Below are 15,083 nucleotides of genomic sequence, written 5' to 3'. Positions count from 1 at the left end.
AAGATTTCATTTATTCATGAGAGATAGAGAGACAGAGAGGCAGAGACACAGGCAGAGGGAGAAGCAGACTCCATGCAGGGAGCCCGATGTGGGACTCGATCCCGGGTCTCCAGGATCAGGCCCTGGACTGAAGGCGGCGCTAAACCCCTGAGCCACCTGGGCTGCCCACAAAAAAAATTCTTTAAAAATTACCCTACAATTTGTATAAAACATTCCAGAGTTGAATCTCATTTTTGCTACCCTCAACGTATCAATAGAAACGAGTAATCAGAGCTTGAAAAAGACACACATATTAGCAAACTATTGTTAAAAGATTTATTGCAATAATACAATAAAAGTTTAGAAAACATTTGTTATGACTCAAACTGGTTTGGAAATCGCAGAGTAATGGGAAATTCCTGCAACATGACACCACAAGGATATTCTCAGACACTGTAGTTCTTTTAACAACAGCATGCCCCTGAATGTTCTTTCCTAAATTATCAATACATGAATCCTTAGGTGAATCCTGTCCACTACCCCCAATGTTGACATACTGTTTTTCCCCTTAACTTACAGATGTGCAAAACTTCTCTTAGTTATATTCCATTACAAAAAAAAAAAAGTCTTTAATAGACCATTTTAAGCAGCCTAGTTGGTGCCTGTAGGTTTTTATCAGTATTACCTTGTTTCAACAAATCATTTTATATGGAAAACATAACCAAGTTCTATGGCTTTTGTTTAAAAAAAATACCAGCTTCAATTTTTTAAAAAGCTGTTTACATATGGTTCTGGCACCTACATGAAAGATTTTAATGAGCAGCAAAGAGAGTAGGAAAAAACAGTGGTTGAAATGTATATTTAAGAATATTTACAGGGTGGATCCAGTGCAAAATAACGAAAACCAAAATATCTCAGCAGTGTAAGCCAGTATGTTGGTGTTCAAAACCACTAACGGGTTTGATCATTTAATCCTAAATAAAGTGCCTCTAGTTGATATAAAAAACAACAAAATACACCCTATCAATCCCTAATTTCCCATATCCTTGTAAGTTTTGTTGAATTACTCTAGATAGGAGTTGTGATCTCTGGAATCTATTCTTTAGTTTGACCTCACATTCATGGTTTCATAACAGGCTTACTTGAGAAAACCATGACAACTGTGCATCTTTTAGCCAAGGTCAATCTCTATCCCCAAGCCCCAAATCTGTCTTCCGTCTTCTCTTAGCTCAAGACTAAGCTCTTCTTTTTGAGGGTTTGAAGTGCCTAGACAACCCTTATCTCATGGGATTTTAAATTCATTTGGTATTTGTTCAAGTCTACCTACCCATTCCCTGTGAACTTCAGACCTGGCTGGTACAATGCTAGCTCAGCAATCATGAAGCTGTACCCGGCACCACCGATTGAGAACCCACATGGAGAAAAGCCTGTTTCCTCCCTCAGTGGAAAATTCATAGTCAGGGAACTCGGAACTCCTGGATAGGATAAACACCCTTCTTTTGCAACTCTACCAAACATTTCAATATACCAATAGCAAAAGCTACATAGCACCTCGGATTTGGAGGCAAAGTATCAACTATAATAATTACAAGAAGAAAAGAAGCTAGGGAAGGGCACGTCTCTGAATGATTTATCTGAGGTACTGTCATGCTAATCACACTAAAAAGATACGGTAATAATGCCTGTTAGGAATTTTTCATAGGATTTCTTTTTGTAGTTGTTACATAGGATTTTTTTTGCAATTATTAAAAATAAACTACTTACATATTTGTACATAATGCCTCTCTACAGTTTTCTTTAAGATTGTCACTAAGAGAATGACAAGACAGATACATTAGCTGAAGATGATCTCTTGGTGAGGGAAAATTCTGTCTGATAGAGAAGAGTAGTATCAGCTATGATTTGCATTTGAGTGCAGGTAGTGATTCTAGAGAAATGCCAACCTCTAAGAAAACAAGGAAGATGGTATTCCCTGGGAAAACCTGCCACCTACTGAATCCCTTCAAAAGAAACTAGGACACTCGAAGAATGACCAGAGGCCATTTAGTTAAGTGGCTTTTAACCTTAGTGCCCAGGCAGACAGCTTATGTAGGGGAATGACCTTAAAATGATGATTTCAAAATGCACAAAGTGTAGATGGTAGGAATTCAATAATCTATGTGAGAATGAACTTAATTCCCTTCAGAATATAAGAAAATAGTTTTTAAATCTCCAGGCCATCATTGCAGCTGGGATTTCTTCTGTTCATGGATGTGGGTCCAAAAATAAAAAAAACCTTCATTTCTTTGGTGTGTGGGAGAAAGAAAAACAGGAATGTCTGACAAGCTACGACAGCAGCAGCACGAGTGAAATAATTTTTAAACTACCCCTTCCCTCCATCCCTCCCCTTCCAAACAAAACCAAAATCCTTGACTTAAAAACCAAAGATGACCAAATTCTAGAGAAATCAAGTATTTCAAATTGCCTGCTGGTTCTCTGTACAAAAAATGATGGCATAAGCACAAACTCATGTGAAACAGTTTTTATCTTTCAAGTCCTAATCATCAGGAATCACTTCCTTGTGATTCAACCTCTAAAATGTAAAGTGTTCAGGAACAGTCTCAGCGACACAAGGATCAATGTGTCAGCCCACATCTGTGGGTCCTGTGGCCCATGACCGAAGGGAGCCCCAGTGAATTTTCTGCTTTAACAGAACAGGACGCACACCTTGGTCTTTCTTCTACCAATATGGGTCTGGCCAGAAGGACCTCTGACCTGTTGTTCTATCATAAGTGTGAGGGTCACTCCCACTGGCCATTTGATACGTAGAAATGCTTGTCTCCCTGCTTTAAAAAAAGCCCAAAGTTTAACCTCGTTTTGTTCTAGGCACTATCTTAACACAAAATTTACTAGAACATAGTGGAAGAACAACTTTCTCGACACAAACCTGGCGTGCTTTGGTCCGTGCGCATTAGCGGTGTCCGGTGTAAGCCTTAAACCAGGAGGTCACGGAGGCTGCGGCAGAGGAGATCATCCCACCCGCACTGCTGCTTGCGATGGGCGGGGACACCTGGCTGCTCTGGCTCTGGGAGCCTTCCACGGGCTGGGAAGGGATATCACAAAATCGGGGGCTCGGCAAGTTCTCCCAGTCTGTGCCCAGGTCGGTCTCCTCATCACTGACGCGCTCATCGCCGCTCTCATCGGATTCGCCCGCAACGCCGGGGTCCACGAACTCCATGGACTCCTCCAGGTCTGCTCTCACTTCAAAGGGCCCCGACCTGTGCACACACAGCGAGGGGTCAAGACAACCAGCATTGTGACAACAAGTGACAGAGGCCTGACGGGACCTAGGAGGCCCAGAGCCACCACTCCCCGTTTCCCAAGTCTGCACCATATCCCCCGTCGGCCTCTAATTGTGCTGTGCTTCACTTAAATAGCAGCCATCCAGGTCATGGATAAAACCTCAATACCACATCGTCCCTCAATTCCACCTCTGTGACGGGGGAAGACCCTGGATGGAAAACCCATCCACTGGGACCCACCATGCTGGCCCACAGCACGATCTCCTGTTTAAACAACTGCACACTATCTATGTATTCCAATGAGATGGTCCTGACAAAAACAGTCACTTGATGTACACTCTGGTCTATTAGTTGGTGGAACAAGTAATAAATGGTATAGGAAAAACATACGGGTGTTCTCTGAATATGGAAGCCTCTGGTTTCTACGTTCTTATGACTCAAAAGAGCTAACTAGTGTGGTGGTATGCACAGCAGCCGTGCTTCCTTGGATTGGTGTCAACAGCAGGTTCCTGGACACATTTTAAGATACGATCACATAATTCTCTAGGGGCACATTTAAGACAGGATGAGATATAACTATTTAGAATATAGTCATCTGGAATAATCCATATATCTGTACCATATTTTAGGAGGGAACTATTCCCCAAAGGTCCCTGATAACATCATCGTCTCCAAATCTAAGAACCTTTCTCAGGCCTCCCTCTTGGTGAGAGCTCATCAGGGCCACCGTGGACCTGTGTCCGCAAACCCCACCAGGCCTGCTACTGAGCTTCCCTTTCCCCCTCGGCTCCTGCCTCAGGAGAGCCAGGTGGTGCTGCCCCTCCCCAGGACTCCCTGTGGTCAAGGTCCTCTGGCAGCCCTCTCCCTCCACCCACTTCCCCCAGGATAAGGACACATGCCTCAGATAATTACTCTGGGGTAAATGACAGAGGTCAACAAAAATAAAATGACACACATCCTAGAATGATTACAGCCTGCCATTTTAGTCTATGGTCCAAAATGCTTTGCGACCTGAACGATGACAAAAGCCTGGCGCTGGCCTCCAATGCACATGTGTACCTACCTTCTGACCCACCTTCTCCAGGTTCCTCCAAGACAACCTTGCCTCTTGGCTGAACCAGCAACAGTAGCAGCTAACATTCCTGTCCTGGGCACTGTTTTTAGGGCTTTACAAATATTCATTAAGTTGGAAGATGCACCCGCACCACAGGGTGTCCCTTTGTCCTCTTGGGGGCAATTTACACCTAAAGTGCCCCTCTGACCAGGGGGTCCCAAGTCTAGGAGGCCTCCAGCTAGCCTGAAAAACCTTACTTTGCAAGAGGTGAAGGCAGCAGGAACTGGGAGACTCTCCTCACAGCCCCCTTACCTCACCTGCAGTCTTCCAAACAAACCAACCACTGAAACCAGAATCTTAGTGGAGTATCCCTTTCCTGTTTCCTTAAAGGTTCTCCTTACAATTCATTTATTTTCTTTCCCTTTTCTCTTTCCCTTGGTAAACAAGTCTACTCCAAAGACTTTTTCCCGACACCTCCCCTTCCTCCTGGCTTCACTGCCTGCCAGAGCTCTCCATCTGAAGGCTAAGCTATCGGGCTCATCTCTAGTTGAGCCAGGTGACCCATCCCAAAACAAGCCGCTGGGTCTCCACCCTCACGCTCCTGCCTGGGATCACCAAAGCAGCCCCCTCTGATCCTCAACATATACCCCCAGCTCAGGTCCTCACTGCACTACCACCTCTTTGTAGCCAGGGTCTGCCTCCAGTCTGCCCCGCCCACCTCAGCTTGCCAGAGAGCTGCCTTTCTCTCCTGTCAGGTGCCTACTAAACATATTCACCACCGAAGTATCTTAGCCGGGTTCCCACCTTTCCTCAACACAGTGCTCTCTCGTCCTGCCTGCTGAGCTCTGCTGTCCAGGGGCCTTAGGACCTCGCGCCAGATGAAGCCTTCCTTCCTGCTAGCTCAGAGGTATAGCCTGTTTTCTGTTCCTCTTTGATGTCACCTTATCTACAAGCATGAGACTGCCACTGTCCCGAGACCCCCTCTCAAAAAGTTTTCCTAGGGGTCAGGCAGGAGTGATACTGAGGGGCTGGAGCTTGGTCAGGGGTGGGGTGGGGATGGGGGATGATACTTCCTCTAGGCAGAGTCTACTTGACATGGAGCAGGTACTCAAGAATTTCAACTGAAAAAATAAACCAGTGGATGATTCCCAAAGTGGTCAGTTGGAGCAATTTCTGTTGCCCAGCATACCCTGAGCCACACACATCACACAAAATTAGCAAAAGAATTCAGTCTTTTATGCTCAATGTCATCATGGAATAAAGATTAGTAATTTTCTCAAGATGCTGCAGGGAACTGTTCTTACCAATTAAGGCAACAAAATGACCTTTTTGGTTTTTAAAACTCTTTTGCAAAATAGCTTATTTCAAAAATATTACCCAACAAAATATACAACATCAAGAATGAACTCTAACATAAACTATGCACTTTGGATGATAATGATATTAAAGCAAGCACCATCATGGTAAGGACTGAATCAGATAAGAAAAATCAAGACATTAAATCCAGAAGGAAATTCTGATAAAAGCAGGAAACTGCGTGGTCTCAAAGTATCTCCCCACAGATGACTTCCTAGTTGCAAAGGAAGGAAAAATCTAGGAATTATACAGTGGAGAGGTGGAAAGCCTTGTGACGAGGTGATCAAATTAACATCACCAATGAGGGACAGATGGCCACTGTGGCCTCCAGGGTGTCTAGAAACACTCCTGGCCCAGGCAGTGTTCCAGCCTAGAATGCACAGAATTCCTGAAAAATCACTGTAAGGAAATATCAAATTCAGAATAAAAGTTCTATCAATACAAAGGGGAAAATGTTAATGTCATAAAACACAAACTGGCTATGAAAATGTTCCAGATTTAAAGAAGACTAAAGAAACACAGCAACTAAATCCAACACCAGACTCTAGATAGGACCCTGTACTGGAGAGGAAAATGCTATAAAGGACGCTAATCTGGTCCACAGACAAAACATGCAGATGGGCAGTAGATTAAAGTATTGTATCAATGTGAAATTTGCTCATATTGGTAACTGTACTGTAGTTAAGCATGAAAATAACCCTATTTTTAAGAAATACACTGAGAAGTATTTAAGGGTCAAGAGCTATGATATGTATGTAACTTACCCTCCTCACAGGGTTCAGGAAAAAATAATGTGTCTTTATGCAGATACACAAATGATAAACAAATAGGGTTAAACAGTAACAAAGGTGAGTCTGGGGTAAAGGGTATGTCTTTACACTACTTTTATTTTTTGCAATTTTGAATATTTTTGCAAGGTTGGATTTATTTCAAAGAAAAAAAGGTTTATGTTGGATTCTGGATGAGATCCTCAATTCAGCTGGTCTCCATGGAAATAGGAAGTCCCACCCAGATTCCAGTAACAATCTCTGGACAGCCTTGATTCTGACTGAGGCACATGTGAAAGGGGACTCCTGAAGCTCTAGCTCCTAGCCTCCTGGCTCACAGACGACCATCTTGGATATAATGAGCCTTGCTGTGTGTGCTTCTGTTGCACAGACCCTTACCCTAACTAGAGAGCTGACTCAAGGGCAAGCCCATAGAAAACCTCAGACCCTCCAAAGAAATCCACCCCTCAAAGAAGAGGGCCTGTTTTTCTGAACCACCACCAATATTGGATGTCAGCAGTTCTTTCCATGTTTGCCCAATTGCTGTGTGAAAACTGGAAAGCTGTTTTGAATTCCGCTTCTTTATTCTTAATTGAGGCTGAAGATATTTTTCATTTGAATACTGATTTCTTGCATTTCTTTTGTGTGAATTCCCTGGATTAATCCTCTGTCTGTTTTTCTATTAGGTCTGCCTTTCTTTTACAGATTTGAAATTTTAAGTAGTCCAGACTTTAATCCATTGTCTGATGTACAGGCTGCAAAACATATCTGTTGCTTATCTTAACTTTATGGTATCTGGTATTTTACCAGAGGCCTTTAGAGTTTACACAGTAAAATATGTAACTCCTTCCCTTCATGGAGTTTTGGGTTTTGTGGCTTGCATGGTAATTCTCTTCCCACCCTGTGATTATAAAACATTATCTTTTCTCCTAGCTATTTTACAGGGTTTTTTTTTTTTAAATAAAATAAGGCCTTTTCTATCATCTGGAATTTATTTTTATATATGGAATGTAGTATGCATCCAGCTCTGTCCTTGTATGAATACCCACCTAGCCCTGTTATCAATCTATTATTATCTGGTTCCACATGCCTCCTTATGACATGTTATACTCCCTGCATGGACAGGGCCTGTTTCTGGACTCTCTTCTCTTCGTCTAATTGTTCCACCTACTTGTGTGCTAACAGCGCCTTGTTTTAACTACATTTATGCTATGTTTTCAAAGGGGGCAAGCCCATCCTTTTCCCTTCTTTCCCAAATTTCCTTGCAGCTTATGCTTCTAGTTGAATTTCAGAATTAGCCTGTCAAAATTCCATGAAGTATCTGTTCAAATTCTGATCACACTTCCCTTTTGGGGAGAAGTAGCATTTTTATAATACCCAGCCTTCTGATCCTAGAAAATCCTGAGGATCCCTCACTGCCTCAGGCCCTCTTTTATTCAGTCCCACACTTCGTATGGTATCTGGCAGACACTCAAGAAATAGGTGTCTTCAAGTTTCATATTTTCTTTACATGGTTTGCATATATTTTGTAAAGATTATTCCTATATAATTTATAGTTTGTACTGCTACAGTAATGGGGACCCTTTTCTCATTACATCTTCTAGCTAGTTGTCAGCATGTGAGAAAGCAAGTTCTTTTGGATGTCCAATTCAACAATCATACCCTCTACAACAATGTCAATTTAGTTTATTTTCTTTCCCATATAAGTATACCTTACTTCTTTGTAAAACTGTTTTGCCTCACCTAGGCTTCCAGAGCGATGTTAACTGGCAGTGACAACAGCATCCTCTTGCTTTTATTAAACATCCATGTAAGGAACATGTCATTAAGTAGTCTTTTCTGTATGTTTATGATAGATACCCTTTACTAATTATCTATTTTTGATCTGCAAGTAGTTTTCTTTAATTATTAATGGGAACTGAAATTTATTTTCTGCTCTCTGGCATCTATCAGGTTCATCTTTTTTTTTTTTTTTTAATCTGTTAATGTGATGAAATAGTGTGTACTGGTTAAAAGCATGAGTATCTACTACTCTTGGAGTCAGATGTGTGCTGCGACCCTGGCTCTACTACTTTTACTGCCTCTGTGATCATGGGCACGAATTACTTGACTACGCTAAGCTTCAGTTAACTACCCCCTTCTGTAAAATAAGCATAATCATCCCACCTATGATTTAAGGCACGTCAGATAGTTGGCTCAGGGTCAATAAATATTGGCTCAGTAACTACTAGTTCTTGTTGTTAAGGATTAATTTTCTAATGTTGAACTCTTTACAAAGAAGGTACAAAGAGGATGGCAAGCAAACCTACAGAAATCAACCACTAAAACTGGGATGGATTTCTAACATGTTTGTGTGGTTTGGAATCTGAGACAAGGAAAATGAAGTCCCTATAAAGTGGCACAAAATTCTAAGTGTGTGCGCAGTTCCCTGGAGAGAATGCACAGGTTTTTCCAAAGGGTTCTATGTCCCAGGAAAGTTAGTTTCAGGTAGGGAAAGAAACACAAGCCAGTGGCTAAGGGCAGATTACCACGGGAAGTTCACTGCAATGTGGAGGAAGCCGAGCAGTGGAAGGGGTACCCCTGGAGCCTTGGTTCCTGCTGTAAAAGGAATGAACAAATAACGATGGGAAAGGGCCTTTTATTTTCTTTGTCCTCTTTCAGAAGTGCAAATACATTAACCAAGTCCTCTCTCAAGATGTATGGAGAGACCGCTGAGAGCATGGAAAAGGCTAAGTACTCAGAGAGGAGTTACTTGCATGGAACTAAAGAAAAGCTTCCTCTGTGTCATGCTTTTTGGGCTAAGAGATGGTCTTTTTTGTTACTGACTCCAATTTTTAAGCTAATGGATTTTAAACTACTTCACTCTATAAGCTCCTAATATCCTTTATCTCCAATAGATGGTGGCCAGATAGACAAAAGAAAATTGAGAAGATCTCTTACAATGGGAGGAGGCATGAAAGAAAATGCATAGGAAAGGGGGCAGACACAGCTGAGAAGAAACAGATGTGGATTCAAAGAAATGGCTTCTGGGCTTCAAGGACAGCACAAGGCGGCTGCACTCCAGAACATCTGGATTCTTCTATTTCATTTTAGGTGTTAAAAATGCTTGATGTTAATTATCTGAAAAATTATTATGTAAGGACCGTAAAGGTTCAAATATGATTAGCCACTCCTTCCTTCTGTGTAAGACATTATTTTTGTCCTTTTCTGGAGTCTGTGGGGGGTGAGGAAGAGGCCCGCCCCTGTGCTCTGCTGACACGTACAACTCTACTCAGAAGTACTCACAGCACCACCACTTAGAAAAAAGCAAATGCCATTCTTACCTGCCCAGGTGTTCAGAGTTTGGACTGACCAGGTACATTAGGTTCCTGAGAGTATGCAGTGGTTGTAACTGATCTAAGTTTACATGCTAGAAAAAGCAAAAAACTGGTTAATATTTTCAACCAAGTAACACATTAAAAATGAGCTCTCAGCATATTTTCCATACCTGAGAAAAGCACAGGTAAAGGATATTTGCATTCAGTTTCTTCACTGCTCGAGTAAATTTCTGTCTGCTGAGATTTTCCCCACAAAATTCACTGGGAAAAAAAAAACCATACAATTTGTAAAGTTGTATTTTATTTTGAGGAAATTCTATGTTAAAATGTCTGTTTTGAAGAGTGTATTTTACACCAGTTAAGTATATAACATACCTCACGTCCTTTGTCTCTTTATAAGTTATACTCAACAGAGACTTTCTAAGGATGAACTACTGCTCTCATGATGAGCAACTTCACCACCTCTATAAATATTTTAAAGGCACACATAAATCCTCTGACCAAGCAATTCCACTTGTGAAAATTTATTCAACACAAATACTTGCACGCTATTGAAACGAATGTACAAGATTATTCTGTGAAATATAAATAGGGGACTGGTGAGATCCTGGCCCATTTATACAAAGAAACCTCTGTTAACTGTCCACTCTATGCAGAGTGGCAGATGGAGGCTCACAAAGGCTCTACAAGGCCCACCCAGTTTGCACCTCCACCTTCTCTGCCGCCCTTGCGCTCCCCACAGGACCTTCTCTCTTTGCCCACAGCTTCTCCCTCAGGATCCCACATCATCACACAGCTGTCCGCTCATATATGCAAGCACTTCCCTGCCACTACATTCCCTCTCTTTCACCCTGCTTTAACATCCTGCACAGGATTCAGCAGCAGCTGACATGCTGCTTACTTGTTATCTGTCCCTCTGTCAGAATGAAGTGCCAAGAGGGCAAGGATTATGTTTTCGTCACCACAGTACCCTCTCAGTGCCCAGAAAAGGGCTCAAATATTTGTTAAATACTCAAAAAGCAAGATGCAGAACACCCTAGTATATCTTTTGTGTTTAAAAGGGCAGAAGAGATAGTAATACATATTTACTTGACTTGAAGTTTAAGGATGACTGAACAGAGATAGGAAGGTTTTAGTAGAACTGAGTACACTGTAAACCTTCACATTTTTTTCTAAAGATTTTATTTTGGGGTGCCTGGGTGGCCCAGTCAGTTAAGCATTTGACAAAGGTCATGGTCTCAGGGGCATGAGATCAAGCCATGTGTCAGGTTCCACACTCAGTGCAGAGTCTGCTGAAAAAACTCTCCCCCTCTCCCCCCTGCCCCCTTCAATATGCATGCTTTCTTGTGCTCTCTCTTAAATAAAAATAAATAAATCTCAAAAAAAAAAAGACTTTATTTTTAAGTAATCTCTATACACAATGTGGGGCTCAAACTCACAACCCTGAGATCAAAAGCTGCATGCTCTACCGACTGAACCAGTCAGGCATCGCTACATTTTTTTTTGAATTTTTAAACATGTTTTTTATCTTAAAAACTTAAATATTCAAGTGTTATAATTTACTCAGGTTTTTTTTTACACATGAGCATACCCTCTAAAGATCCTAGTTTTTCCTTCAATTATTTTTCCAAGTAAGAATTCTCTGTGGTCTCCTCAAAGACTTCACGTGCAATTATAAGATAATGAAACAAATTTGCACATTAGGCTTTTGAAATCTCAGTATTTCATAATCATTTTTCTGGCTTAATATTTAAATTCCTGTTTTTGGTTTAATTAGAATAAGAACACAGTAGGAACACGAGATCTATGATAAAGATGACATTGCCACCTTTGGTTACTTGCCTGTTGCACAGCTTTTTGGGAAGATTTATATCAAGTATATGAGACAAAATGTTGACCAGCTGAGTTGCGTAGCACAATGCAGCACTGATCGTGTAAGCAGGGTTACTATGCTCCATGTCTGAAGTATAAAAACAACCGTACACAAACAACTTTAATTTCAACAAAAAATACCAATGAACTTGTATTTTATGATTTATAATTTTATCATATTATTGATGGTTATGCTTTGCTCCTTACTAATATACTAATAAAATGTTCATGGCCACACATTAATGTTTCATTGTTTATGGTTTTTTGTTGGAATGTAACCTAAGCAAATGGGCCTAGACAGACCCAACATAAATGAAATGAAAGTCAGAACCGCTTGGACCTGATAATGTATTATTTATCAGAACAGTAAATGCCTAACTTCAATGTCACCTCCTCAGAGAGGTCTCACCTGGGCTACGCCTGTCTTGGTGACATCACCTTTGTAGCATCAGTACCCAGCACTGTGCATGACAGAGGCAGATACTCACTGTGTATTTGGAAAATGACTTAATAAACAATCCTTTCTCCACCAAAGAAAGCTATAGGGGTTTTACAGGGTTTTTCTATCTCAATTTAGGGCTGCTAAAACAAACTCTTTACAAACTATAAAAATAGGACTCAACCAGTTACATATACTAACTACTGAGGACTTTTTATATAAATAAGGCAATATTGGCTCCCCAAAAGTAAAATATCTAAAAAATGTTTTCAGTAAATCCACTGATGGATTAAATATAAAACACAATATACCCACATTACATACAATGAAATATTAATCATAAAAAGAATGAAATGCTAATTCATGCTACAATATGGATGAACCTTGAACATCATGCTATGTAAAAAAAGCCAGACACAAAAGGCCACGCATTGTATGATTCCATTTCTATAAAATATCCAAAATAGACACAACTATAGTTACAGAAAACAAAATTACAGATCCTCCTCAATGTATGATGGGGTTATGTCATGATAAACTCATCATAAACTGGAAATATCCTAAGTGAAAAATACATTTAATGCACCTAAACAACTAAACACCAAAGTTTAGCCTGACCTGCCTTACACAGGCCCAGAACACTGACATTAGCCTACAGTCGGGCAAAATCATCTAATGCAAAGCCTATTTATAATAAAGTGTTGAATACCTCATGCCACGTCTTGAATACTATACTGAAAGTGAAACACAGAACAGTTATGAGTGTATCTACAGGCTGTGGACCCTCAGGACCACGGAGCTGCCTAGGAGCCACAGTGCCAAGCACCCTGAGAGTATGCATGGCAGACCACTAGCCCAGGAAAAGATGCAAATTCAAAATTCAAAGCATGGTTTCTACTGAATGTGTACTGCTTTTGTATCATCATAAAGTCAAAAAATTGTAAGTTGAACAATCACAAGTTGGGATCATCTGTAGGGGATGTCATGACATGGGAGGAGAGGGGACAGGGGAATGACATCTTTGTGCCCTGGAGTTCCCGTCTGGGGTGATGCAGGAGCTCTGGAACTCAACAGAGGTGGTCACTGCACAACACTGTCAATCTATTAATGCCACTAAACTGTTCACTTTAAAACTGTCATCCTGTTATGTAAATTTTACCTCAATTTAAAAAAAAAACACATAATTAAGAGTTTTCAAAGACTATTTTGATTCTCACCAGGCCCCTGTGTGGTTTTCTTCTCTTCTACCCAATTGTAGTAGGCAGAGTAGTCCCCATTGTTGGGAAGGCTAATCCAAGGCCCTGTAATGCTAATGCTGGTGTCCCCATTATGATCGTCACAGACCCATCTCCCAGAGAGGTAAGTCGTCCTCCGGGCCTCGGCAAGCTTGCTCACGGTGCTGGAGGTCATGGCACTGTCACTCTCTGAGGACACATCTGCGGGATCTCTAGAAATCAGAACATACATCCAGATTTCAAGGGAGGTTTTAAAGAGCATGCAGGATACTTGCCTATCTGTAGAATACAGAGAGATGCACACACAAGGGCAGGAATTTAACTGGAATATACAGAGGCAAGTACTTCTATCAGAGATGAGCTCAAACCAGCTGTGGCACAGATATCCACACCAATGTGAGGAAGATGGCACCATGAGTGGGACCTCAAGGATCAGGTCTCAAAGCCCCTTATTACATGCTTAAAGGTTTTTAAGGACCCCAAATAGCTTTTGTGTATGTGTGTTGTATCTATTGATATTTACTTGTTTTAGAAATCTGAGAAAATTTTAAATTAATTCATTTAGAAATGATAAACCTATTACATGTTAACATAGCATATTTTTATGGAAATCTATACTTTTCAAAACAAGAAAATTAGTGAAGAGTGGCACTGTTTGTTGACCAGCTTAAATACAGAGCAAAACACAGCACTGGTCAAGACTTTTCAAAATCTCTTTAATACCCAAGTCTTGCAGTTGTTCTTTCAATAAAAATAGTGTCCCATGGAAAAAACCAAGTAGTTCCACTTGCAACTCACTCAAGTGCTTTTTCTTAAGCCAACCATGGCACTTCAGTACGGAGGAAAAGAGCTTCCTGCATATTTCCCATTTCATCATATGGAATATTAAAAAGATGTCTACACAAGAATCAAGACTTAATAAAATTTAAATAAAAATAAAACTTCTGGGATGCCTGGGTGGCTCAGTGGGTGAGCATCTGCCTTTGGCTCAGGGCATGATCCCGGGTCCAGGATCGAGTCCCACATCAGGCATCCTGCGAGGAGCCTCCTACTGCCTCTGTTTCTATCTCTCTTCTACTTCTTTCTCTCTCTCTCATGAATAAATAAAATCTTTAAAAAAAAATATATATATATATATATATAATTTCTATTGATTCATCAAGAGCATCCTTGATGTGAAACACGTTTTTCTAAAAAAAAAAACAACCATGCAAGTATGTGGGAGAATACAATGACCAGTACATAGTTGGTGACACTGCTTAGGAGTCTGTCAAGGCACCAGTTTTTACCTATGATGGCTTCTGAAGCACCAGTGCAAATGTCTAGGCAGTGAAAAAGGGAAAGCGTTACTAGAGAAAGTGTAGAAATACTTCTGACAGCACAGACACCTCAGAGGATCTCAGCTGACCACGGTTTGAGAACTGCTGGCCAGGGGAGTGGAGAGGACGGGAAGTCAGAGTGGGCGCAAAGTGCGTAGCGCATCTGTGGGGCAGAGAGGCTCTGTGTGGTCCAGTGGTGGCTGCAACCAGGAAAGTGCTAGGAGCTGGTGTCAGAAAAATTTAGGTGGGAAACAGTCAGACTGGGAAGGGCCTCTGTATTACACCGAGTTTAGGTTGTTTTCTCAACCCTGTCTCCTTCCACCACAGTGGCCTGTGAGGTAATGCCCCCGGGTGTGATGGGCAAGACAGGGCAGGGGAGCTACTGCCAGTTCCATGATGTACCTCTACTTCTTCTTTCTTCCATTTAAAGTTTTCTCCATGTTTTCTCTTCTACAACTTTGTAT

At 41.2% G+C, this 15,083-nt stretch overlaps 1 protein-coding gene across 2 annotated transcripts in view; it reads right to left on the bottom strand.

Moving 5' to 3' along the window:
- ATG14 (autophagy related 14) overlaps positions 1–15,083 on the bottom strand; it is a 74,791-nt gene that overhangs the window by 40,390 nt on the left and 19,318 nt on the right. Inside the window, exons 6-10 of one of the 2 annotated variants that reach the window (XR_008661645.1) lie at positions 13,283–13,512; positions 11,597–11,714; positions 9,925–10,015; positions 9,761–9,846; positions 2,906–3,236 (exon numbers count right to left, since the gene is read on the bottom strand). Coding sequence is in view for 1 of the 2 variants with exons in the window: in XM_055303851.1 (XP_055159826.1) it covers positions 2,930–3,236; positions 9,761–9,846; positions 9,925–10,015; positions 11,597–11,714; positions 13,283–13,512 (832 nt within the window). In the remaining variant the exon portion in view is untranslated. Of the gene's footprint in view, positions 1–301; positions 3,237–9,760; positions 9,847–9,924; positions 10,016–11,596; positions 11,715–13,282; positions 13,513–15,083 lie in introns of those variants that run through there. The other variant, XM_055303851.1, reaches the window with a different exon arrangement.

Source organism: Nyctereutes procyonoides, unplaced genomic scaffold (assembly GCF_905146905.1).
Source record: "Nyctereutes procyonoides isolate TBG_1078 unplaced genomic scaffold, NYPRO_anot_genome, whole genome shotgun sequence".
In the NCBI taxonomy this organism is placed as follows: Eukaryota; Metazoa; Chordata; class Mammalia; order Carnivora; family Canidae; genus Nyctereutes; species Nyctereutes procyonoides.
This window is presented reverse-complemented; position numbering and strand designations above follow the sequence as displayed.